At 49.3% G+C, this 23,786-nt stretch overlaps 1 protein-coding gene across 1 annotated transcript in view; it reads left to right on the top strand.

Annotated features, from left to right (window-relative positions):
* LOC103190408 (tensin-like) overlaps positions 1–23,786 on the top strand; it is a 78,180-nt gene that overhangs the window by 18,325 nt on the left and 36,069 nt on the right. Inside the window, 6 exon segments of the mRNA XM_007911169.2 lie at positions 13,970–14,008; positions 17,353–17,394; positions 20,948–20,997; positions 21,574–21,745; positions 22,416–22,466; positions 23,600–23,722. Of these exon segments, the coding sequence (XP_007909360.2) occupies positions 17,392–17,394; positions 20,948–20,997; positions 21,574–21,745; positions 22,416–22,466; positions 23,600–23,722 (399 nt within the window). The 5' untranslated portion in view covers positions 13,970–14,008; positions 17,353–17,391.

Raw genomic sequence — 23,786 nt, 5'->3', positions numbered from 1 at the left:
GGAGCTGCACAAAATTCTAGTCATCATGGCATTGGAGCCAATGTCTATAATGTCTCAAAGTGCTTTATAGGATATCCTATAAATATATATGGAGTGACTGTGTTTGTAGACAAACGCGGCTGCCAATTTGAGCAAAGCGATGACACACAAACAGCCATGAAATTAATAAACAGTTCCTCTGGGAGAAGGTCGATTTGGCAAAATCTCCCATCTCTTTTCCAATAGTGTCCTGAGACACAGACTGGAACTCGATTAACATCTCACCTGAAGGATGACACCTCTAACAATGCAGTGCTCCCCCCACCACTGTGCTGGAGTGTTAGCATCGACTGCCCGTTTGACCTTAAGAAAAGCAGAGCATTGCCTATCTGCTCCCTCTCTGTTTACTCCAGTCTGCTACCCCGGGCGCACACAGATTAATGATCAACAGAGGACCAGCAAATCAAGGTTGTGTCAGCACAGATGAGGCAGTCGGGCGGTACCAGCTACAAAGATACCTCAATCACTTTCTATACATTCCTAAACCTTTACAGCCTAGACAGAGGCCATTCAGCTCATTGTGTCTGTGCTGGGGCTCACTCCCCACTGGAGCTCTCTACTCTAACCTCATTCCCTGCTCTCTCTCTCCCCATCGTGTCTGTGCTGGGGCTCGCTCCCCCACTGGAGCTCTCTACTCTAACCCCATTCACTGCTCTCTCTCTCCCCATCGTGTCTGTGCTGGAGCTCGCTCCCCCACTGGAGCTCTCTACTCTAACCCCATTCCCTGCTCTCTCCCTCTCCCCATTGTGTCTGTGCTGGGGCTCGCTCCCCCACTGGAGCTCTCTATTCTAACCCCATTCACTGCTCTCTCTCTCTCTCTCTCTCTCTCTCTCCCCATCGTGTCTGTGCTGGGGATCGCTCCCCAACTGGAGCTCTCTACTCTAACCCCATTCCATCTCTCTCCCCTTCGTGTCTGTGCTGGGGCTCGCTCCCCCACTGGAGCTCTCTACTCTAATCTTGTTTCTTTGCTCTTCATCATATCCTTTTATGTCGCTTCTCTTCAAATATCTGCCCAATTCCCTTTTCAACGATTTTATGGTTTGTGTGAGGCAAAGTAGGGGATTGTCTTATGAATCCTCAGCGAAAGCTGTGGGATCTCGCCTTAAAGAAAGGAACTCGAGTGTGTGTGGCGTGTAGGTGAGCGTGAAGATGTATTGGTGTTTGTGTGTGTGTGAGAGCGAGTGGGCCGGGTCAATGACTTTATTAGTAAAGTGCTCTCTCAATTGCTTCTTTTGCGTGCGGAGAGAGATGGGATTAGATTGGCAACATCTAATCAGCTAATTCTTGTTTTATCCCTTCACTTGGCTCTGCTCGGGAGAATTGTTGTCCTTCATAGTTAAACCAAAGCCCAGTCTATTGTTCAGGTGGATGTTAAGGATTCTGTGACTATTTGAAAACTGAAGGGAGTTTCTGTTGGTATCCAGGTGAACAATCCCCCAGATAAAATTGGTCATTTCATTTCATTTGTAGGACATTGCTTTGTGCTGCCGCATTCACACACAAAACACAAGCTATTTTACAGTATGTCCTATGAAGCACTTTGAGACTTCTTCCGACCTGAAAAGCCCTGTATCAAATGTAAGGATTATTATTATTATGTACTGCACTGAGAACCACAACCTTTCCTTCGCTGTTTCAATTGATAACAATAATAATCCTTGCCTTGTCACATCTTCAAGGCGTCTCAAAGTACTTCACAGGATATACTGTAAAGTGAATTGACTGTATATTTTGTGGGTGAAAGGCGGCAGCCAATTTCTCACAGCAATTGTATACTATAATGCCTTTCATGTCAGGATTTACTGTGAAGTGTAGTAGTCACTGTGTATTTGTGGGTGAATGCGGCAGCTGTTTTGTGCACACGGAAACACCACCATGATTAAGTCTCCAAACCAAACCCTGAGAGTTCAACAACAACAGCTTGCATTTATATAGCATGCTTCAGCATCTCAGAGCGTTTAAGTTACACATGTGTTTGGTTCCATTTGGCTTGTATGGAGCGTGCACTCTCTGGTCACTTAATCCCAGAGAGTTTAGATGCAGGTTGATAAGAGCCAAACTTGGGGACCCCAGAGTGTGTCATGGAGTAATAATGGAGCTTAAACAGTTAAAATAAAATCCTGGCATGCTTCCTGCTATTTATACAGTGAGGACTACCTTACCTGTTATGGCTTTGTCTGGGCTTACTATGTACCAGGTGTGTATAATAATATAATAATAATAATCCTTGCATTTGACACAGTGCCTTATCATGTCATTGAGACGTCTCAAAGCGCTTCCCAGAACATACTGTAAAGTGAATTGACTGTATAATTTGTGGGCGAAAAGCAGGAAAGGCCCATTGCTCCATCCACTTCACAGAGATGCCTTCCTCTTCCCCTTATCTATCTCATCATCTAAATGTCCAAATCCTTTTTATTTCCAAGAATTTAGCTAGGAATTTGTCTTGTATGCCAATTGGCTCTATTGACGTCCTCTCGACATGAAAGGCGCTCTATAAATGTAATTTTGTTGTTGTTGGTGGTGGTTGCACTTTCACCTCAAAGTCAGAGTGCTGTGGCTTCAGGGCTTTTGAACTCCATAGTCTCTGGTGAGACTAATGAAGCATTAGGGAGGGGGGTGGCAATGTGGGGAGGTACCGTCCTTCAGATGAGATGTTATACTGAGGTCCCGTCTGCCTGTTCAGGTGGACGTTAAAGATCTTGTGGCGCTATTCAAAAAGAGAAGGAACTTTTTCTCTCCCGATGTCCTGGTCAACAATCCCTCAAATAAAATCGGTCTTTCACTCCATTGCTGTTTGTAGGACATTGATGTGTGCAAAGTATTTCGCCTACAAAATGCACAGTTACTACACTCTACAGTAAAACCCATGAAGCACTTTCAGACATCTTGCTGGCATAGAAAGGTCTATATCAAATTCAATAATTATTATTTTGATTCTCTTTAGTATGTGTCACACTCCTATCACCTCTTACTAAGTCCTGGGTGCTTTCCTCCTTATTTCCAAGCAGCTAAAGCTCTGTTCCTTAAATTATGTACAGCAGAAAAACATACTTTTCATATTTTTGTACCTTCTGTCAAATTTGATTCACATCTTCTTTGTTTAAAGAAGAAACGTGCCAGTGTAGCTGACCTCTCCTGTGTCCCCTAGGTTATGGAACAAATCCAGTCATCTCCTCTTCTCTGCCTCCAACTCCATAACTCCATAACCATCGATTTATTTCATTTCATTCTGCCCACACTCCCTCTGAGGTCATGTCTCTATGCCTTGTGTGTGTGTGTGTGTATATACCTGTCTGAGTGTATGTATGAGTGTCCGGGTACCTTTGTGTGTGGTGTGTGTGAGAGAGAGAGAAAGAGAGAGAGTGTCCGGGTATCTTTTTATTTGTGTGTATACATATCTGAGTGTGTGTGTACCTGTGCGTGTGTAACTATGTGCACACGTATCTATCAGCGTATACCTCTTTCTATTCTATCTTAAGCAGCCATTGAGACAGCAAATCAGAGGATTTCACCAATTGATAGAATTTATTATGAAAGTCATAATCAGGCTGAGTGTCTCGGGCACTAACCTCTCCGCATTAGCACTGGTGGTCGCTTTTGTGTGTGGTGTGTATGTCTGTGTACTTGTGGTTTGTGTGTGCTAGTGTATGCGTGTCTCTGTGTGTGCAAGTGTGTCTGTGTGCACACAGGTGGGGGCATGGTAGGCACTCCTTAAGCACTGCTTAATTCCACTTAGCCTCACATGTACAGGCGGGGAGGGTGGGGGGGGGTGGGAATGACAGTGACTGCCAGAGAGAATAGAGGGTGTGAGATGCGCAGGGAGTTGGGAGTGAAAGGGTGCGTGGTGCATTAGTGTTGCAGTGCGTATTACAGAGCTGTTGTGTCAGAGACTTCGGAAGGAAATGCATGTTAAGATTGAGCACTGCAGAGTCCGCTCGGGAGGGTCCGAGAGCAGCTTCCTCTTAGCCCATTAAGTGCCTGAGCAGTGAGCCGGGAGTGCAAGACTTGCCCAGATCCCACCCTGAGGTGTGAGAGGCACAGACTGGTGGCCATCCCCACCAGCACCAGGTACCCGTGCTCTCTGCTTTCCCTCCTTCTCTGTCCAACTTTACTTTCTTTCCTTTCTCTTCTCCTGTAGTCTCAGATTCTGGTCCCGTGTGGGTGGGGTCTGTTTCTCTTTTCCCCCCTCTCAGCTTCTCTCTACTTTGACCGATTCTGCAGTCAGAGGAGGAGGGTGGGGATGGGAAAGGCGACAATGTTATAAGGAATCTTTCTGGACAAGATGAGATTTTTCTGAATATCTAATGCTTGTAAGAGCAGAGTTACAGGAGTGGGAGGAGGGGGTGTGTGGAATTTGTTCAGTCAGTCTCCTTCATTGCGCCCATTCCCCCTCGTTGTGCAATCCTTGTACTGATCAGTTCTCTGATAATTGTCTCGTGGACACCTCATCGCTATATACAGGATTAGTTCCTACACACGTCTCCGGAACATTCACTTGATTACTACTTGGTCCTCATTCTGTGAAATACTTTTGAGATGCCTCTTTGGTATGAAAGTCGCTGTGTGAAATGTGAGTCATCGTGAAGTGCTTCAAGACATCCCTTCGGAGCCAAAGGTGCCGTGTTGATGTGAGTTGCCTTATCGCGTCGTTGAGACGTCTCAAAGCGCTTCAGAGGATTTACTGTAAAGTGTTTTTATGGGCAAAATGTGGTAACCAGTTTGGGCACTCAATGTCCCACAAACAGTGAGTGACCCAATTTTATTGAGGGGATTGTTGGCCAGGACACTGGGAGGGAGAGAAACGCCCTTCCCTTTTCAAATAGTGCCACGGGATCTTTAACGTTCATCTGACTAGGCAGAAGGGACCTCGTTTAACATCTCATCTGAAGGACAGCATCTCCAATACAGCACCCACCCAGCACTGCATTGGAGCGTCAGCTTAGACAATGTGATTCCAAGTCCTGATGTGGTGCTTAAATCCACAACCTTCTGACTCAGAGGCGAGAGTGCTACCACTGAGCCAGGCTGGCACAGAATAGTGCCATGGGATCTTTAACAGCCACCTGAACAGGCACAGACTGGAGCTCAGTTTAATGTCTCATCCGAAGGTGGGCGCCTTTTACAATGCAGTGCTCCTCCCAGGACTGAGCTGGAGCATCAGCCTGGACTGTCAACTCAAACACCCTGGAATGGGGCTCGAGTCCCAACCATCTGAGGTGAGAGCACAAGTGGCTGATAAGAGAGTCCCTCTATCCGGGTCTACATAATGCTGAGGTTTGGAAATGGGATGTGCTGTGGCGTGGGGTCTTCCCCAGCAACAACCCAGCACTGGTGCCCACACACCTCCATATCTTGTCTGGAGTGGACAGACTCGCTGAGCCAAACTGTTGAGCTCTGGAAGTGAGTGTTCTGGTAAATCAACTATCAATCTTGTCTCCCCAACCCCAGCACAGCCCCGTCCTGGATAAACACTTAAATCCTGCACACTCACAGGCTCAGTGTGCGACGCTTAATGGTTTAGGCATTTCCCAAATGTTGTTGGAAGAGCAGAGTCTGCCCTTATATGTCGGCAAATCTGCCAGTACCAGCAGCCTCAGGAGTCTGGCCATGTAGGGAACATGTCGGCCATATTTATGTGCAGAGGTTAGGGAGTGCGAGAGACATCAGACTAACAGTGAATGTGACCAGTTATTGGTGTATACACAGCAATACTGTACAGTTACACTGAGAACAACCCTCACAGTGTGAATACACACACAGTGACTCTCACAATGTCAATACGCAGTGACGCTATACAGTCAGAAAGCGATAGTTCCTCATCCTATGAATATACAGAGACTCCTCAGTTCCACAGTGAGCCACCCTCACCAGTCACATACTCACAGTCCACAACGAGTAGCAATGAAGTCAGAAGAGGATGCTCAACTTGTTGACATCTTGGACAAAAACATCAAAGTCCTTGACGTATCTATTAGATTGTTCAGCGCCTTGAGACATCCCCTGACATGAAAGATGCTATACAAAAAACATAATTTGTTGCTGTTGTTGATGATTCACCAGGACATCTATTAGACGTGTTGAGGACTGTAATGTTTTTGTTGTGCACGAAATGCTCTGTATCAATTATTGTTAAAACAATAAAAAAAGGCCACTTCAACCCACGACTGTTTGTGGGACGCTGCTGTGCGCAATTGGCTGCTGCTTTTCGCCCACAAATATACAGTCAATTCACTTTACAGTGTATCCTGTGAAGCGCTTTGAGATGTCTCGAAGACGTGATAAGGCGCTGTATCAAACGCAAGGATTATTATTATTTTATATTGTTAAGACCTGGAGAGAGACTGATAGAAAGAGCATGAGACCCAGACAGGGAGAGAGATTGTGAAAGATAGAGATAGAATGAGAGTGTGAGACAAGGTGACAGATACAGCGAGCAAGAGAGTCAGATGGGCCGGGTGGGTAGGAGAGAGAGAGAGAGAGAATGATGTCCGAGAGTTGCTGTGTGTGCGTGTGTTGAAAACAGAAAATGACGATTGTTTTTTTCCTAACGGGTTATCAGTCGCAAAGTCTCGCCGCATTTCACAATCAAATACCTTTACATGTCACGGCACAGATTGGTCCTTGGTTTAACCTCTCATCTAAAGCACGGCACCACTGGCAATGCAGCACTGCCCCCAGTGTTGAGTTGGAGCGTCAGTCTGAACCTCGAGTTCAAAGTCCCTGACATGGACTTTGAATCTGTAAACCACAAACTCCTGACCCCAAGGTAAGAGTGCGAGTGTCTGAGCCAGACTGTCGCCCACAACTCCGCTGAAATCACAGCCTCAGTGACCGAGAACCATTGTGGTTGATTCAAAGAAAATAGTTTTGTGTGTCTGTCTCCTTCCCCCGTCCTGACTGCCTCAGCCATACCCATATATAGTATAGTACAGCTCCTGCTCTGAATGCCAGCCAGCCCTTCTCTCTCTCTCTCTCTCGTATTGATCTGAGGGTGAGCGCTGGAGGTGAAATATCTCGTCTCAGAGCCAGTGGCTGCTCAGCTTCTGCAGCTTCTGTCTGTCCTCTGCTGATCGAGAGCATGCTCCCCCCAGGCTGAGGTAGGAGAGCACGTCTGTGTCTCTGTAACTGATGTATGTTTCTGTCTGTGGCCACATGTGGCTGGATTTGTTTGTGATGTAATGTTGTTGTGGAGCTCATACACTTACTGTTCAGAAAAGAATCTGGGGAGGGACTGTTTGCAGAATGATTTCGTCTTCTTTCCAACTTTCTCTCCTCTCCTGGAAGGTGACTATCGTTGGGGTGGGGAGATGGGAGGGTTCCACGGGTGCTTTCCAGTATCTCTCCACCAGCCCAATCACCAAGCCTCTGCCTTGATGGAGAGTACGGACAGGGGATTCACAGGCAGGACCAGCCCCCATTATGTCCGCACAGCTCACAGCTTCCAGCAGTCCGAGGGTCTGTTTTCAGAGTAGTGATGTTCATGTGCTGGTGTGAGGTGGATGATTTGAGTTTCTCTCACTAAGAGGACGGGCAGGACACTGTACTGCAGTCATCACCTCCTTCAAACGTCCCCCTTCACTGCCTGACCTGTACTGTTACCGGGCGATTGGCGGGCTCAGCCCGGCTTGCTCGCTGTACCCCTGCTGATTTGGTCACAGGTAACACCGGCTTTTGACCTCACTGTCTCGGCTGCCATGAATTCATAGGTTTAACAGATCCTGTGGTGCTGAAAAGGAGGCCATTTGGTCCATTGCAATTGGGGTCAATGGGAGTGAGCAGGATGGGGTTTGCTCCATTGGGATTCCAAGTTGTAACTGATGTAGATATCTCTGGGGCTGACGGGTGCTTTAGTTATAATGATATATTAAACTAAGCACCAATTTAGAAATTACAGATATGGACAGAAATATCTCTGGCACGTTTCAGCAAACACTAGAGAGGAATGTGAGGTATGTTCAGGCGAGCCCGTAGAGGCACGCATTAGAGATGGCAAGTGAGCGAGAGAGCAGGTGACACAACTGCCCTGGACTGTTTACCTTTCAGTGCTGTCAAAGCCACAGCCAGCACCCAGGAGCCAGAGGTGAGCTGCCAATGGAACTGTGTCCCAGAGTTATCTCAGGATCCTCTCAGCCAGCCTGCACAGTGTGGTGGGCAACCTGGTGAGCAGAACATGCACTGAGCTTGTGTGAATGGTTACTGTCCTCTCAACTGAATGCTTCATGTGTACATAACTCTCAGCCTCTCGCTTTCCTCACTCCTCAAGATCCACACTAATTACTGGAGAGAATGCAGACAGATGCCCTCAGCACAGGCCAATGTCAATACTCACCCTTCAGTAAATATCTCTCCCCCCCCCACCCCATACTGTACCTCAGTGATCTGTTGTGTTGTCTTATTGTCTCCTGTCTAACCTGTGCTGTTGCCTGGACAGACAGCAGAGAGAGAGCTTTGCTCTGTGTCTAACCCATTCTGTAGCTGACCTGGGAGTGGTGGATGTGTGACTGAGAAGATTTGTTGTGATGCCTGTGTGTGAGGGTGCCCTGCCGGGCAGGCTGTGTGTAAGCAGCATTCTGACAGGCTACAGCGACACGAGTTGAGGAGGTTGTTCCCGCTGTTGGCTGGCCTGTACCGAGCGGCTGAGTGCCCAAGTCTTTGACTAGCTCAGGGGATTAGGCTGCAGAGAAAGCTTTTTGCTTTGCTTGGCTGTGAGCCAGAGGAGCACTGATTCATTGCGCTAAGTGTTCCATTCCTCAGATTTCTCCCAACCAAAAAGGCCTGTTTTTTTAAAAAAAAACTGCTCACTTTGTACTTTTCCTTGTGTAAATGATGTTGTGTCTTGGGCCTTTGGCACTGCTTGTCTCTATAATGGGAAGACAGCGGGGTGTGTATTCTGGGAGGAGGAGATCAAATGGGCTGAAGGCATTACGCCTAAATGTCATTAAATTTACACCTGATGTGGCTGAGGCTGGGTCTTGGTGCTTGTTACAAAGAGGACATCAGAGCCACATAGAGGGTAGAGTATAAGTTCACACTGTTACACACAGCCACACACACAGAGCTACAGTGTAGGTTCATACTGTTAGAGTGAGTTGGTGAATCACTGACAAAAACATCAGCTGAAGATGGTCAAGGGAAGAGTTTTCGGGAAGGATATATCAAACATTATCACAAGGAGAGATATCAGATCATGGAATGACTTACAACAACTTGCATTTATACGGCCCCAGTCACTGAGGAAGCCCCTCAGGGAGTTTAACATTTACCACAATCACTGTGTAGGCGGAGACCAGAACAACATTTGAATGGAATTGGATAAATATTTGAAGAGGAAAAATAGATACAATGGGGAGAGAGCAGGGAATGGGGTTAGAGTAGAGAGCTCCAGTGGGGGAGTGAGCCCCAGCACAGACACGATGGGGAGAGAGAGAGAGAGCAGGGGTTGGGGTTAGAGTAGAGAGCTCCAGTGGGGGAGCGAGCCCCAGCCCAGACACGATGGGGAGAGAGAGAGAGAGAGCAGGGGTTGGGGTTAGAGTAGAGAGCTCCAGTGGGGGAGCGAGCCCCAGCCCAGACACGATGGGGAGAGAGAGAGAGAGCAGGGAATGGGGTTAGAGTAGAGAGCTCAATGTAATATTTAATATAGTGAATGCTTCCTGGATTGATATAAATGTTTTCCAGGTTGTTTATTTCCTTTCCGTATGAATACCGTCATAAGTGAGGGAACAACCAGATTTCCTGTTGTTGAGTACTGGTGAGGAAGTTGTCAGTGCCTACACCTCAACTCCATGCTCTTGTAATTACATCTGTCAGTAAATGTAATTTTGTTGTTGTTGTTGTCTTTACATCACATGTCTGTGCTCCCTACAGCTTTCAGGGGGTCAGTCCTAGTTTCTTTTCATTCTCCTCTGGCTCTGACCCTACTTTCTCCACCCTATTATGAAAAAACTTACATTTTATAGGTCATTATCATATTGAAAAGACTCAAAGAGCGTCACAGTAATTACTGTCAAGTGTAGTGACTTTATTCTCTAATGAAGTCTCTAACCGGTGCTGTCGCTGGAGAGTGTTGGGTGGACAGTGTAGAGAGAGGTTTACTGTGTATCTAAGTCATTCTCTGGCTGACCGGGGAATGTTGAGAGCAGGGCAGTGTTGGACAGTCAGTAATTTTGCCTGCATTGGTAAGGTATGAATCATATGCACAGACATGGGATGTGTTTGTCCACCTCCTACACTCCACTCTGCTGATAGGTTTGTTTCCTTGTGGTTCGGCTGCGCTGTTTGTGTTCATTAATGTGAGAGATGAGAGAGACTCTCTAATAGGTTGTTTCAGCAGAGAAGCAGATTGTTGGGCCTGTCCAGTCTGTGCTCGGACTGGGGACCATTGAGCAGGATAGCTCAGGCTTGCTCCTGCCCCCTCCTCCAATGCTGTGCTTCCAACATAACTCAGCACTGGAAAACCGATGCTGGTTCCTGCCAGCTGACTTTATCGGACACCGTTCCTTACCTTCAGCCCCAGCTAACGCTCACTGCACATGGAAAACTCACCAAAGCTCATTGCTGGGCTGCTCCCACGCAACGCTCATTTCCTTCCATCTGTTTCTCTTTACCTGAAGTCACGAGGGGTGAGGAGGGCAATAAAAATCCGCTTCTTGTGTTCTGAGCAGTTTGAAGCCCAGACTTGACGTACACAGGTGAAGAGATCGGAATGTTTCCATGTCTCAGCAGCCACAATGCCAGGAAAAGTTAGAAAGTTGATTCCTTCCCTTTGAGAAAGTGAGAAACAACAATGGCAATAGGCTCCATTGTGAAGGTGTTCAAGCCCCATGTCAGGGACTTTGGGCTGACAGTTCAGGTTGACACCGCAGCACAGTGCTGGGGTGAGCACTGGATTGCCAGAAGCGCTGTCCTTCAGTTGGGACATGAGAGTGACAGTCAGATATATTGGCCTCAGCGGTGAAGGATGGAATGCAAGGGAAGACATGAGACCAGCCACTGAGAGGGAGGCTGACACCTGATGCCTCTTCAGAGATTCACAGTAACCACTGAATAACAACAACAAGATTACATTTGTATAGCGCTTTTCACGTCGAGAGGACGTCCCAAGGCACTGGACAGTGACAGCATTTCAGACCCGAGCTGGGGTCAGGGGGGGAGAGGGAGGGGAGGGGAAGGGGGGTGACCAATGGCATGGTCGAAGAGGAGGGTTTTGAGGCGGGACTTGAAGGAAGCTAAGGAGTGGGTGAGGCGGAGTGATTGGGGGATGGAGTTCCAGAGGTTGGAGGCAGAGTGGCTGAAGGCTCTCCTGCCAATGGTGGGGCGGGTGGGTTGGGGGACTGGAGCAGCCAGAGCCGGCTGAGCAGAGGGAACGGGCGGGTTGATAGGAGGTTAGGAGGTCACAGAGGTAGGGTGGGGCGAGGCCATGGAGGGCTTTGTAGTTGAGGACCAGGATCTTGAACTGGATCCTCTATGTGATGGGAAGCCAGTGGAGTCGGGAGAGGATGGGGGTGATAGGGTCGCGGAGTCTGGTGCGGGAGAGGACGCGGGCTGCAGAGTTCTGGATTATCTGCACCTGTGGAGGGAGGAGTTGGGGAGGCCGACAAGCCGGGAGTTTGAGTAGTTGAGCCTGGATGTTACAAATGCCTGTATGAGGGTCTCGGCGGCCTGCGGTGTGAGACAGTGGCGGAGCCGGGCGACGTTGCGGAGATGGGGGAAGGCAGAGTGGAGCATGGCATGGATGTGGGGTAGGAAGGATAGTTGAGGGTCAAACAAGACCCCAAGGTTCCGGACTGGCTTAGTAACTTGCCTAATGTTTCGCCCTGCCGGGAATCAAACCAGGTCCTCTTACTTGCGAGGCGAGTGCTCTAACCACGGAGCTACAGGACGTCTTTTGCAATGATGATATTTATCCAATATTTGGACAGGAACTACACCCGGGTGTAAATCTACTCTATTTCTGTCACATTTCACAGTGTCCAGAACTTGGCATGTTGTTGAATTCCTCCCGAAAATGAAGGCATTTTTCTGCAGTTCTTGATATAATTTCAGAATTAAAGCTGTTTAAGAAGTTGCCAAATTCTGAAACTGGTATATAATTCACTATCAAGCATTGCAAACTTTATCCCAGCTAAAGACTCATCATTTTATAGCGCTTTGCTAGTTTCAAGATCCTCACACTCGTTTTCAAATCCCTTCATGCCCTGATCCCTCCCTCTAGACCTGCTTTCTCCCCAACCCACCTGCTGCCTCCCCCTGACTGACTCAGGCCTCCTGCATATCCCTCATGCCCTCCGTTCTACCATTGGTGGCCATGCTTTCAGCTTCCTCTATCCCTTCGCCTTGTCCCTTCCTTCTCCATCTTCAGATTGCGCCTGAAGACCTTCCTCTTCGACCGTGTCTTCGGTCACCTTCCCCCGGCTCGGCGTCATGCTCTGCCACTGTCAAGTCCTGGGATGTTACCCCTCATGAGGGGCACGGTGTAAATGCAAGTTGTTGTTGACAGCGGCAGAGCACTTTGCTGAGAGGTGACCATAGACACGGTCAAAGAGGAAGGTCTTCAGGTGCGATCTGAAGCTGGGGAAGGAAGGGGCAAAGCGGAGAGATAGAGGGAGAGTCTTGAGCGTCAGCTTGCCCCAACGTGGGGATTGAACCCATAACCCTCTGACTCAGGGAAAGGCATAGACTGGGTGCTCTATCTGCTCAGAATCATTACGATGTGCCAAGCTATGGAGAAAGGATTGAGAAAGTGAAGCCTGACAGGGAATGGATTGTGCAGGAACACGGCAGTCTACCAAGACAGGCCTTTAGTAAATCACAGAAACCGCCTCGGAAATCTGTTCCAAACATTTACGAAACACATGGGCTGTTCTCGCATTCCCTTCAGCAGATGGCTGGCCTCAAGTCAGTCGCCATTTATGGTAGTTTTTCACCACTAAACATTGGCAGTTTGCTCCTCTCTCTGGGAGGGGGGGGATGTTTTTCTTTAGTAATAAGAAGCTAAATATTTGAAGCGTTGGGTTGGGAACATGTGTGACGCTTGTACTTAGAGTGTTTTGGGAAGTAGAATATTTGTAGAGTCAAAGAAATTACAACATAAAGGCCATGGTGTCTGTGCTGGGGCTCACTCCCCCACTGGAGCTCTCTACTCTAACCCCATTCCCTCTCTCTCTCTCTCTCTCTCTCTCCCCATCGTGTCTGTGCTGGGGCTCACTCCCCCACTGGAGCTCTCTACTCTAACCCCATTCCCTCTCTCTCTCTCTCTCTCTCTCTCCCCATCGTGTCTGTGCTGGGGCTCGCTCCCCCACTGGAGCTCTCTACTCTAACCCCATTCCCTGCTCTCTCTCCCCATCGTGTCTGTGCTGGGGCTCGCTCCCCCACTGGAGCTCTCTACTCTAACCCCATTCCCTCTCTCTCTCTCTCTCTCTCCCCATCGTGTCTGTGCTGGGGCTCGCTCCCCCACTGGAGCTCTCTACTCTAACCCCATTCCCTGCTCTCTCTCCCCATCGTGTCTGTGCTGGGGCTCGCTCCCCCACTGGAGCTCTCTACTCTAACCCCATTCCCTGCTCTCTCCCCATCATATCGTACTGAGACAAACACCAGCACAAACTGGCCTATCTCTGTGCTGGAATATTGTATTAAACTGTTCTTACTGTGCAGTATTTCAGGGTCTACTGTACTTTTGTACAATTATCATTTGGTGCCCAATAATCCTACATATTAATCACATATTAATTCACCTCATGTCTGCGTGTGTATGAGACCAAAATGGCCACTGTGTTTGCCTACAGGATACTCATGCCAGCAATTCCCTGTGAAACAAGGCTCCAGATCAAGTGCAAGTTCTTTTAACTTTGATTCCTCTGGCTGTCCAGCGCCCACATCCATACATAGTGTCTTTCTCTTGAGTCTGACCTCTCGTCTCCTTGTTCTGCAGGTAGCGGCTTCCTGTGTGTCTCCAATCAACTATGAGCTGGTGAGTAACACGTCAGCCCGAGAGAGGGGGCTTGGGTGCTCAGGGGAAGGGGGAAGGTGTTATCCAGGGGGGAATAACTCCTTGGGTTATGGTTTAGCAGTAATCCAGCACAGCTTCGGTTAGTTTTGTTAAGTTGAGGATTGAGCTAACTATTACATTAGGCTGGTTACTGTGCACTGAGACCCACCTCCTGATCCATCATCTCCCAGCCTGAGACCAGTGTCTGTGCCCAGTGTCTGTGGCCAGGCTGAGGAGACACATCTTTCCATCCTCATCCTTTTGAATATCCCAGACAGTTGTATAGTGAAGGCTGTCTGTCTGTCTGGCGAGTGAGTGAGTGTATGTTGTTGCTGATCAGCCTGGCTGTGTCGAGAGCTTCGAGGTGTTTCCTGCCAGAGAAATGTAAATTCTTGCCTGTCTAGATTTATGTCAGTCTGGATTGCTTGACCGGCCTTTAACTAGCGCTCATATCCAGACTGTGCTGCCTCTTCATTCCTCCACACCCCCTAATACCCTCTCTTCAGATCAGATAAGATTGTGGGTCAGCCAGATAAGATCAGCCTCCCAGGTACAGACAGGCTGAGCTCACAGCCTTCCTCATGCTCTCTTGCCTGCTTCATACGGCTGAACAGGACCTTTTCCACTCAGTCAGGCCGTGAGTTCCCTCCAGCCCGCAGATCAATCCCTAATCCACCTGATCTTTCTCTGCCCGTTATTGTTGTGCTGAGGTTTAGCTGTGGGTGAGTGGCCCACATTCCTGACTGCCCTCTCCGCCCCTCCCCACCCCTCCCGCCTTCCCGCGGAGTTCCCTGATTGCTGCTAATCACTTCCTGTCAAAAAATGCAACCGCGGAAAAGCTGGAAATCATTTCAATCTCATTTTCCCCAAAGAGTGGTCAGGAACATTCCAGATGCGGGATGATAAACAGCAACTCTAAACAGTTATACAGTGAGTGTCTGTCACCCTGTTATACACACAGTGACTGCACAGTAATACAGTGAGTGTCTGTCACCCTGTTATACACACAGTGATTGCACAGTAACACAGTGAGTGTCTGTCACCCTGTTATACACACAGTGACTGCACAGTAATACAGTGAGTGTCTGTCACCCTGTTATACACACAGTGACTGCACAGTTATACAGTGAGTGTCTGTCACCCTGTTATACACACAGTGACTGCACAGTAACACAGTGAGTGTCTGTCACCCTGTTATACACACAGTGATTGCACAGTAATACAGTGAGTGTCTGTCACCCTGTTATACACACAGTGACTGCACAGTAACACAGTGAGTGTCTGTCACCCTGTTATACACACAGTGATTGCACAGTTACACACAGAGTGACCACACCCTGTGAATACCCAGTGGCATTACAGTGGGATTACTGGGGACTGCCAGCTCAGGATTAGTCAGCATGCCAGGTCCATGTTGATGTAAATCTCTTGATTGCAGAAGTTCCGTCCGGTCTTTATATCTGATGAATTTTGGCTCCAATGCAGTTCTAGGAAGCCTGGGAGGAAGTCAGTGGCAAGCACTGGGCTGCACAAGACTGAATATCAAACATGCCCAGCCCTCTCGCCTCCTCTCCACCGCCAGGGCCTGCGCTCATCCTGGTTAGCTGCTGGTGATATCCGCTCTGCTCCTGGCGGGAGTGTAGCCAATTAACTGGGTGTGGTCATTTGGTCAGAACTGCTCAAAATGTTTCACAGAAAGACACAACTGTAGTGACTGGGTATTTGCAGCAGCCGTTTACACACAGCGAGGTCCCGCAGACAGCAGTGAGGTGAATGATTAATCTGGAGGCTTGTTGGCCAACAAGAACAGCAAGCTACATTTGTATAGTTCACACCGGGAGGACATCCCAAGGCGCTGGGATACTGCGAGGGGGAAACTCCCTTCTCTTTTGCAATCGTGGGGACATTTAACATCCACCTGAACAGGCACAGACAGGACCTCAGCTTAATGTCTCATCTGAAGGACGACACCTCCGACATGCAGCAGCCCCCCCCCAACACTGCACTGATGCACCAGCCCGGACTGTGTGCCTCAACTTCCTGTCCCAGAGACCAGCGCAGGAGGCTCGGAGCCCTCTTCTGTAGTGTTTACAGCCTCGTGAAGACCTTTACTTGCCAAAGCCACGAGTTCTGTGGTTTGACAACACATGCTCTGCTTCCGGCAACAGCTGTGGCTGAGTACTCTCTATTCCACACTGACTGGCCTGGCTGTCAGACCACACCCAGGAGAGGAAATAAAAGTGTCTTCTTCTCTGTGAATAAAGGGGTCTTTGTGCTCAGCCCCACATCAATAGGAGCGTTTGAGAGGAGAGATAGTCAAAGCCTCACTCTGTGCCTCACTCTGCCCCGGGTCTCTCTGTGCTGTGTCTCTCCCTGTGACTCTCTGTGCCTCTCCTGTGTCTCTCTGTGCCTCTCTCGCTGACTCACTCTGTGCCTCTCCCTGTGTCTCTCTGTGCCTCTCTCGCTGACTCACTCTGCGCCTCCCTCTTCCCGGCCCTTCCTCTGTGCCCAGTAACTAATCTTGGTTACTTCAGAAAGATTCTTACACCAACTTTCCTCAGAGTTTTGGCTGCTAATTGCTAACAGCCTCGGTATACTGAGACGGCACGATGTGGGCATCAGACCGCCCTGACAATAATCCCGGACGGGGCCCGTGTGACTCACACAGTTTCCAGAGTTTGGGAAATTTAAGTGTTTGCGCTGGTCCCTAATGGAACATTAGCCTTGTTTAATCTGGATTGTTTTCTTATTGTTTTGATTTTCCAATCCCTCAATGTCTCACCTCTCCCTATCTTTGCCATCTCCTCTCGCCCTGATCCCCTGCTCATGCCTTCAGCTCTGCTCTCTTGCTAGTTCCTCACTTCCTCCATCTACCATCGATGGTGGAGCCTTCGTCAATCTCTGCAAATTTCTCCCCAAACCCCTCTATCTTCTTTCCTCTGGACTTCCAAACCTTCTTAAACATGCCTGTCCATGTATTTGGTTATCATCCTTCCGATCTTCCTCTCCTCCTCGATGTGACTGAAGTGCTTATTAGTAATGGACCACAAAGTGAGTACAAGATGGGGCAAGGCCAATGTAGATTAGGCACCCCCCACAGCACCCCACCCTCATTACCACCGGATTATGCTTGCACATTGCTCCTCCCCAATCTCCCCATCCAGTCTGCACTCAGATCTGCTCCCCCCCCCACACCCCACTCCCTCAGCTACATTCAGACTCTTTCTTCCAGTGGCTTAGAGTGGGTGATTGTTACTGGTATATTACAGGCTGTGGGATTATTTGGTGCTGTCAGGTAACGCTTGTGTTTTCTCTCTCCTGTCCAGCCATCCAGTCCTGAGGTTACTCCGAGCCATGTAGAGAGCATGGTGAGTGAACGTCAGGCTGTTAACATGTTGCAGTTAATGGTTCACCTCAACCAGCACCAGGAACCCGAGAATCTCCACCAACAGGACACCACTCAGGACACCAGTGTCCAATCCAGCACCTACCCTAACTCTCATCCTTATCCTCTAATCTCCATCCTGTACACATGCCTACTTCAATCTCTTTTAAACCCCCCCACCCATTGATAGCCTCCCCACCCCCGGCCTGGTCACTCATTCCTCACTCTTGGGAACTATCTGGGAGAAAATCAATCCTTTTATAATCAATCACACTCATTCCTTTCCCCAAACTCAATCTCCTCCCCTCAGTCCTCTCCTCACCCTCAGTCCTCTCCCCACACTCAGTTCTTCTCACATCAAAGGTGAACCTTACGATGCAAGAAAGCATGGACCTCAATGTCTGGTTTCCCCTCTGATCTTACACCAGACAGGAGCCTGGCACCAGACTGGGCAGCTTGCATGGTAAACATACCATTTCAGCCCTAAATGAGCTGAATGATCTATCAATACTTCTCTTAAGAGGAGGAAGAGTGTGATGGAGTTTGAGAGGACCCACAGAGAAGAGAAAAACTGTTTATATGCTGATCACCTGTACAATCCAATCATATATTCTATGACAAAAACAGGTCTTGTCTTCTCTCTGCATCCGCCCAAACTCCATCACACCCTTCCTCCTCTTAAGAGAGGTTTTGACGGTGAGAGGCCAGGAGGGCTTGTGTTGCATTGCTCCAATCCTGAGGAAGTTAAGTAGCAATCTCATTCAGGCATGTGATATAATAGCGAAGGGACTTGACAACCTGGACAGTGGAGGATCCCAAACCAGGAGCACAGGCTTTCCATTACATGAGAGCAGTTAGAGGTGAGATCAGAAAGCATAACTACCTACACAGGGTGGTTGAGAGCGGCACTCACAGTACTGGGGGCTGTGGAGATGCAATTGATTTAGAGGGTGATTGATAGATTAATGGGATTGTGGGGTTATGGGGGAATAGGTGGGGAAATGAGATCAAAAGATCTGCGATGGTCTAATAAACTGGTGAAGCAGGCTGGATGGACTGAATAGCCTCCCCCGTCACGTTTCCACTCCTGGAGTAGAGTGCAGAAATCTCCCTAGAAACATGAGTAGGATTCAAGCTTTGGAAAAACATTGACGAGAGAGAGAGAATTAGGTTGAGGGAGACTTATGTTTGACCTAACAGCTCCATGCTTGCCGACAGGGTAGTCAAAGGGTTAAACCCGAGTTATGTGGTTCAGATGTTGTGAATTAAGGACGCTAATGGCATTACCCGTTCATTGCCTATCAGCTGATGTGGTACACGGGAGCGAGGGAGGGAAGGAATGAGCAAGCAAGTGAGCGAGAGAGGGCGGGAGGGATGTCATGTGGAGAGGAGCAGACTACAAACAGCCAGATACTGTTGTGGTCATGCAACTGAACCACAAGAGAGGAGGAGAAATGGGAGCAGAGAGTATGCCAGAGAAGCCACCCAGCAGCCTGCCTGTTAAATCCCACCAACGCTGAGTGACTCCAGAGAGAATAACACAAAATAAAAGGAAAACCCCTGATCCCCACAACACAGCGTATTGTGAGATCTTGGCGAAGAGAGAGAGAGAGCACCATGTTCTGGAGATGGAGCATGAGGAGTTTCACAGAGGTGAGCAGGTGGGGGTGAAGAGAGGGAGGGAGTGTGAAAGAGGGAGGGTGAGAGGCTGAGTGAGAAACAGTGAGAGAGGAAGAGGCGGTGAAAGAGAAAGTGAGAGAATGTGTGAAAGAGATGAGAATGGCAAGAGAGGGAGAGAATGTGAGGTAGAGGGAGAATGGAAGAGAATGGGAGGTGAACGAGAGAGGGAGAACGAGAACGAAGGGTAAGAGAGTGAAGGGGTGGGAGAACGGGGAGAAGGAGGGAGATGGGAGCAGAAACAAAGGGGAGTAAATGGAGAGAAAGGGGAAGAGTTAGGGAGGGAGAGAGGGAGAGAGAGAAGAGCATACCTGAACACTGTATCTGCTGGTTTGCTAGTGAGGTTAGACGGGAGGTTGTGTGAGAGTCTGGCCACTGTCAGTGAGCAAGAGCCCCAATCGGGGGGGGCTCACGCCCACCGAGCTCGTTGTGAGTGACACAAACCAGGTCATAAGACATGGCCCCACTCACAACCGAAAGAGATTTAGTTTATTCTGTGTGTGTGTGATGTCAGCTTGAGGCCAGAGCGGATTCCTGACTGAGTTAATTGTAAGAGGCTGGAGTCTCGAGGCTGCTCAGTGTGTGTGGGGGTGGGGGGGTGACATGGGAGTCTAGGGGCAGCTCAGTGTGTGGGGGGTGGGGGGGGTACTGTGACATGGGAGTGGCTGAGGAGGGAAGGAGGCAGATTGATCTGATTGTATAGTTACTGAATCTATTTGTGGGTTTGTGAGCAGGATGCTGTTGGCAAAGAAAGAGGTGCAGCCAGTGTGAAGATTATGCTTAACAGAGGCGAGGAGGGGTGGGTATAAAACGGGACATGGGGGAGAGTGTTCTATAATAATAATCCTTGCATTTGATATAGCGCCTAATCACGTCGTGTTTTGTGAAATTGAAGACAGAGACACAGAACGATACAGATAGACAGTCAGACAGAGCTACCTTGTGTAGCTGTCAGAAGGATACACAAGATCAGAGATCACTGATCAATCTCTTACCCAGGACTATCTCAGACACTCAACTCACCACAAAGAGACATCATGGAGCTGTGAGGAAAGACCAGATAAACCAGGGCCTTTCAACCTTGAAAAGAGACATCCGAGAGGTGACCATACAGAGGATTAGTCCTGTGTACAGTATAGCCTGAGACCTGAACTGATCATTGCTAACTACAATCTACACTCCTCCCTCCACTCCACTCACTCCCCACCTGTCTCTGTGTAAAGTCAGTCATTCTCCCTGATCTCCCTGATCTCCCCGTGAGCCTTTTTCTCCCTGTGAACATTTACAGAAGCTCTTGTTCGAGCTCCTACCTGATTCCAGCCTCCAGTCTCACTGTCCTTCGCTGCCTACTCTGGTGACTACAACTGCCCTAGTGATCAGATCTCTGTACATACTTCTCATTACTGTGCCTCATGCTCTATCACCTGGTTCCACATCCTAGTTCCCCTCAACACCCCCATCACTCTCTTTACTGCCACCACAATTGCCTGTCGCAATATCCTTCACCTATCCTCTACCCTGACCCCGTGCCCTGTACATTTCCATTTGAACAGGCACAGACGGGACCTCAAGTTTAATGTCTCATCTGAAAGACGGCACCGTCGACAATGCAGCAGCCCCCAGTACTGTGCTGGAGCATCAATCAGCCTGAGCTTTGAATTCAAAGTCTTGAATGTGGGACTTTAACCCACAGCCTTCTGACCTGGATGAGAGAGGGTGAAAGGCTGGCTGAACTGGGTTGAGAGTGTGCTGGACATTTGGTTCTAATCTCTGCCTCAGGGTCCATATTTCTGGTATGTTTCTGTCACACTGTACTAATCAGGACCACTGAGCTCTTACTCTCACTCTCTCGTTTCCAGGGTTCTACCAAATCCTCCAAAAGTCTTCAGTCAAGACCCAGACTGTCCAGGTGAGTGGGTTGTGTGAATGTATGTGTGAGAGAGTAAGTACGTGTGTGTGTGAGTGAGTATATATGTGTGTTTGAGTCTGTGTGTGTAAGTGTGTGTGTGTGTGTATAGGGAAATTGTTGTCTTTTACCCGTCATCTACTGAACGTGAACATGCACTTGTCAGCCTGGCTCAGCCGGTTACACTCTGGCCTCTGAGTTAGACGTTTGTAGGTCTGAGCCGTGTGTTGGGACTTGGAACTCACATTCTAGGCTGTGTTGGGGGAGCACTATTTTGTCAGATGCACATCCTTCAGATGAGATGTTAAACCGAGGTCCGTCTGCCTGTTCAGGTGGATGTTATAATTCCCACGGCACTCGTCGAAAAGAGAAGGGAGTTTCTGTCTACCAGTGTCCTGGCCAACACTCCCCAAATGGAATTGGTCACTCACGTCATGTCTGTGTCTGGGAAATTGCTGTGTGCAACTTGGTTATGCGATTGTTCCTGTGACGTGGCCTGTGCTGTACACACAGCAGCTGGCACTGCGGCAGAGAGCGTGTCGGAGACAGAGCAGGTGTTAATGATTGACTGTCACACAGGAGCACAAGTCTGGTACAAACCATGGAGGAGCCATCGGACGTCGACCTGACCTACATCACCGAACGGATCATCTCCGTCTCCTTCCCCAGCAGCGTGGAGGAGCACAGTTACCGTGGGAACCTGAGGGAAGTGGCACAGATGCTGTTGTCCAAACATGGTGACAATTACCTGGTCAGAGACTCTTACTAACTCACAGCTTTTTTTTGCTCAGTCGGGTGTCTGACACATGGAAACCCAACATCATGATCAGCCGTGTGTCTGACACATGGAAACCCAACATCATGATCAGCCGTGTGTCTGACACATGGAAACCCAACATCATGATCAGCCGTGTGTCTGACACATGGAAACCCAACACTATGATCTGCCGGGTGTCTGACACATGGAAACCCAACACTATGATCAGCCGTGTGTCTGACACATGGAAACCCAACACTATGATCAGCCGTGTGACTGACACGCGGAAACCCAACACCATGGTCAGCCGTGTGTCTAACACACGGAAACCGATCAAGTGATCAGCTATGAACATGTTGTAAATTGAGCTGTGTGTGAAGCAGAGCCTCAGCCTCTGATGGTCACACCGTTCCGTTTGAACTTCAGGACAATGCAGAACTGCGGTCAGTTCTTATCTCCAGGCTTCATTTGGACAAACAGACACCGGCCTCCAATTGACAATTTGCCTTCTTAAACTTTATAACAAAACTGTTTGCGCTGAGAGAGGGGGTCTCAGCCCTCAGAGTGTTAGAGATAAACTGCTTGTGGAATGGGGCTAATAGATAATCAAACACAGGTTTGAGCAAGACGAGCATTCAGTGACATTCCTTTTGGACTTTTTCAGATCTTTAACCTGTCCGAGAGACGTCATGATATCAGCAAATTCAATCCCAAGGTGAGACCAAACAATTCGGGACTGTCACATTTTCTACAAACCCCATCCCTCCGGCCCTATCCATTCTGTCCTCACCCAGTCCCCACTCCCTGTCACTGTCCCAGGACACTCTGTACCCAGTCCCCACTCCCTGTCACTGTCCCAGGACAGTCTGTACCCAGTCCCCGCTCCCTGTCACTGTCCCAGGACAGTCTGTACCCAGTCCCCACTCCCTGTCACTGTCCCAGGACAGTCTGTACCCAGTCCCCGCTCCCTGTCACTGTCCCAGGACAGTCTGTACCCAGTCCCCACTCCCTGTCACTGTCCCAGGACAGTCTGTACCCAGTCCCCGCTCCCTGTCACTGTCCCAGGACAGTCTGCACCCAGTCCCCACTCCCTGTCACTGTCCCAGGACAGTCTGTACCCAGTCCCCGCTCCCTGTCACTGTCCCAGGACAGTCTGTACCCAGTCCCCACTCCCTGTCACTGTCCCAGGACAGTCTGTACCCAGTCCCCGCTCCCTGTCACTGTCCCAGGACAGTCTGTACCCAGTCCCCACTCCCTGTCACTGTCCCAGGACAGTCTGTACCCAGTCCCCACTCCCTGTCACTGTCCCAGGACAATCTATAGCCAATCCCCACTCCCTGTACTAACGCATACTGACCCGGACCAAACTCCGTCCCCACATCTCAGCAGTTCTGGCCCGGGCTCCACCGGGTCCACATCACCAAACAGATCGACTTCAAGATCCTCTCACTCTCGTGTTCAAATCCCTTCACTCCCTGGGCACCTCCTCCCTCCCTCTCCGGCCTCCTCACTCCCCAATCCAGCACCCGGCGCCTCAGCTCAACTGGCACCGGCTCCTGCTCATCCCTCATGTCTTCCGCCACAATTGGAGGTCACACATTCAGCCACTATGCCCCGAAACTCTGGAACACTCTCCTCAATCCCTCCGCCTCGTGCCCTCTCTCCCCTTTTTCAAGTCCAGCTAGAAATCTCTCTTTTTGTCGCGCCCCCCCACCCCCCTGGGGCTCGGAGTCAGGCTCCACCACTGTTAAGCATTCTGAGACTCTGTCCTGCATGGAGGACGCTATATAAGTGCAAGTTGTTGTTGGCCTCTGGCTAACGCTCTCACACTATGTGCTGGTGGTTTAGGTGCTGGACTTCGGATGGCCTGATCTCCACGCTCCGGCTCTGGACAAGATCTGCAGTATATGTAAAGCCATGGACACCTGGCTGAACTCCGACTGCCAGCATGTGGTCGTTATCCACAACAAGGTCCGCGTGCGTGTGTGTGTGTGTGTGTGTGAGATGCTGTGTGTGTAGGTGGTGTGTGTGTGAG

The sequence above is a fragment of the Callorhinchus milii genome, unplaced genomic scaffold (genome assembly GCF_018977255.1).
Source record: "Callorhinchus milii isolate IMCB2004 unplaced genomic scaffold, IMCB_Cmil_1.0 Scaffold6, whole genome shotgun sequence".
Lineage (NCBI taxonomy): Eukaryota > Metazoa > Chordata > Chondrichthyes > Chimaeriformes > Callorhinchidae > Callorhinchus > Callorhinchus milii.
The sequence above is the reverse complement of the archived record's forward strand: the minus strand, read 5'-3'. Positions and strand labels throughout refer to the sequence as shown.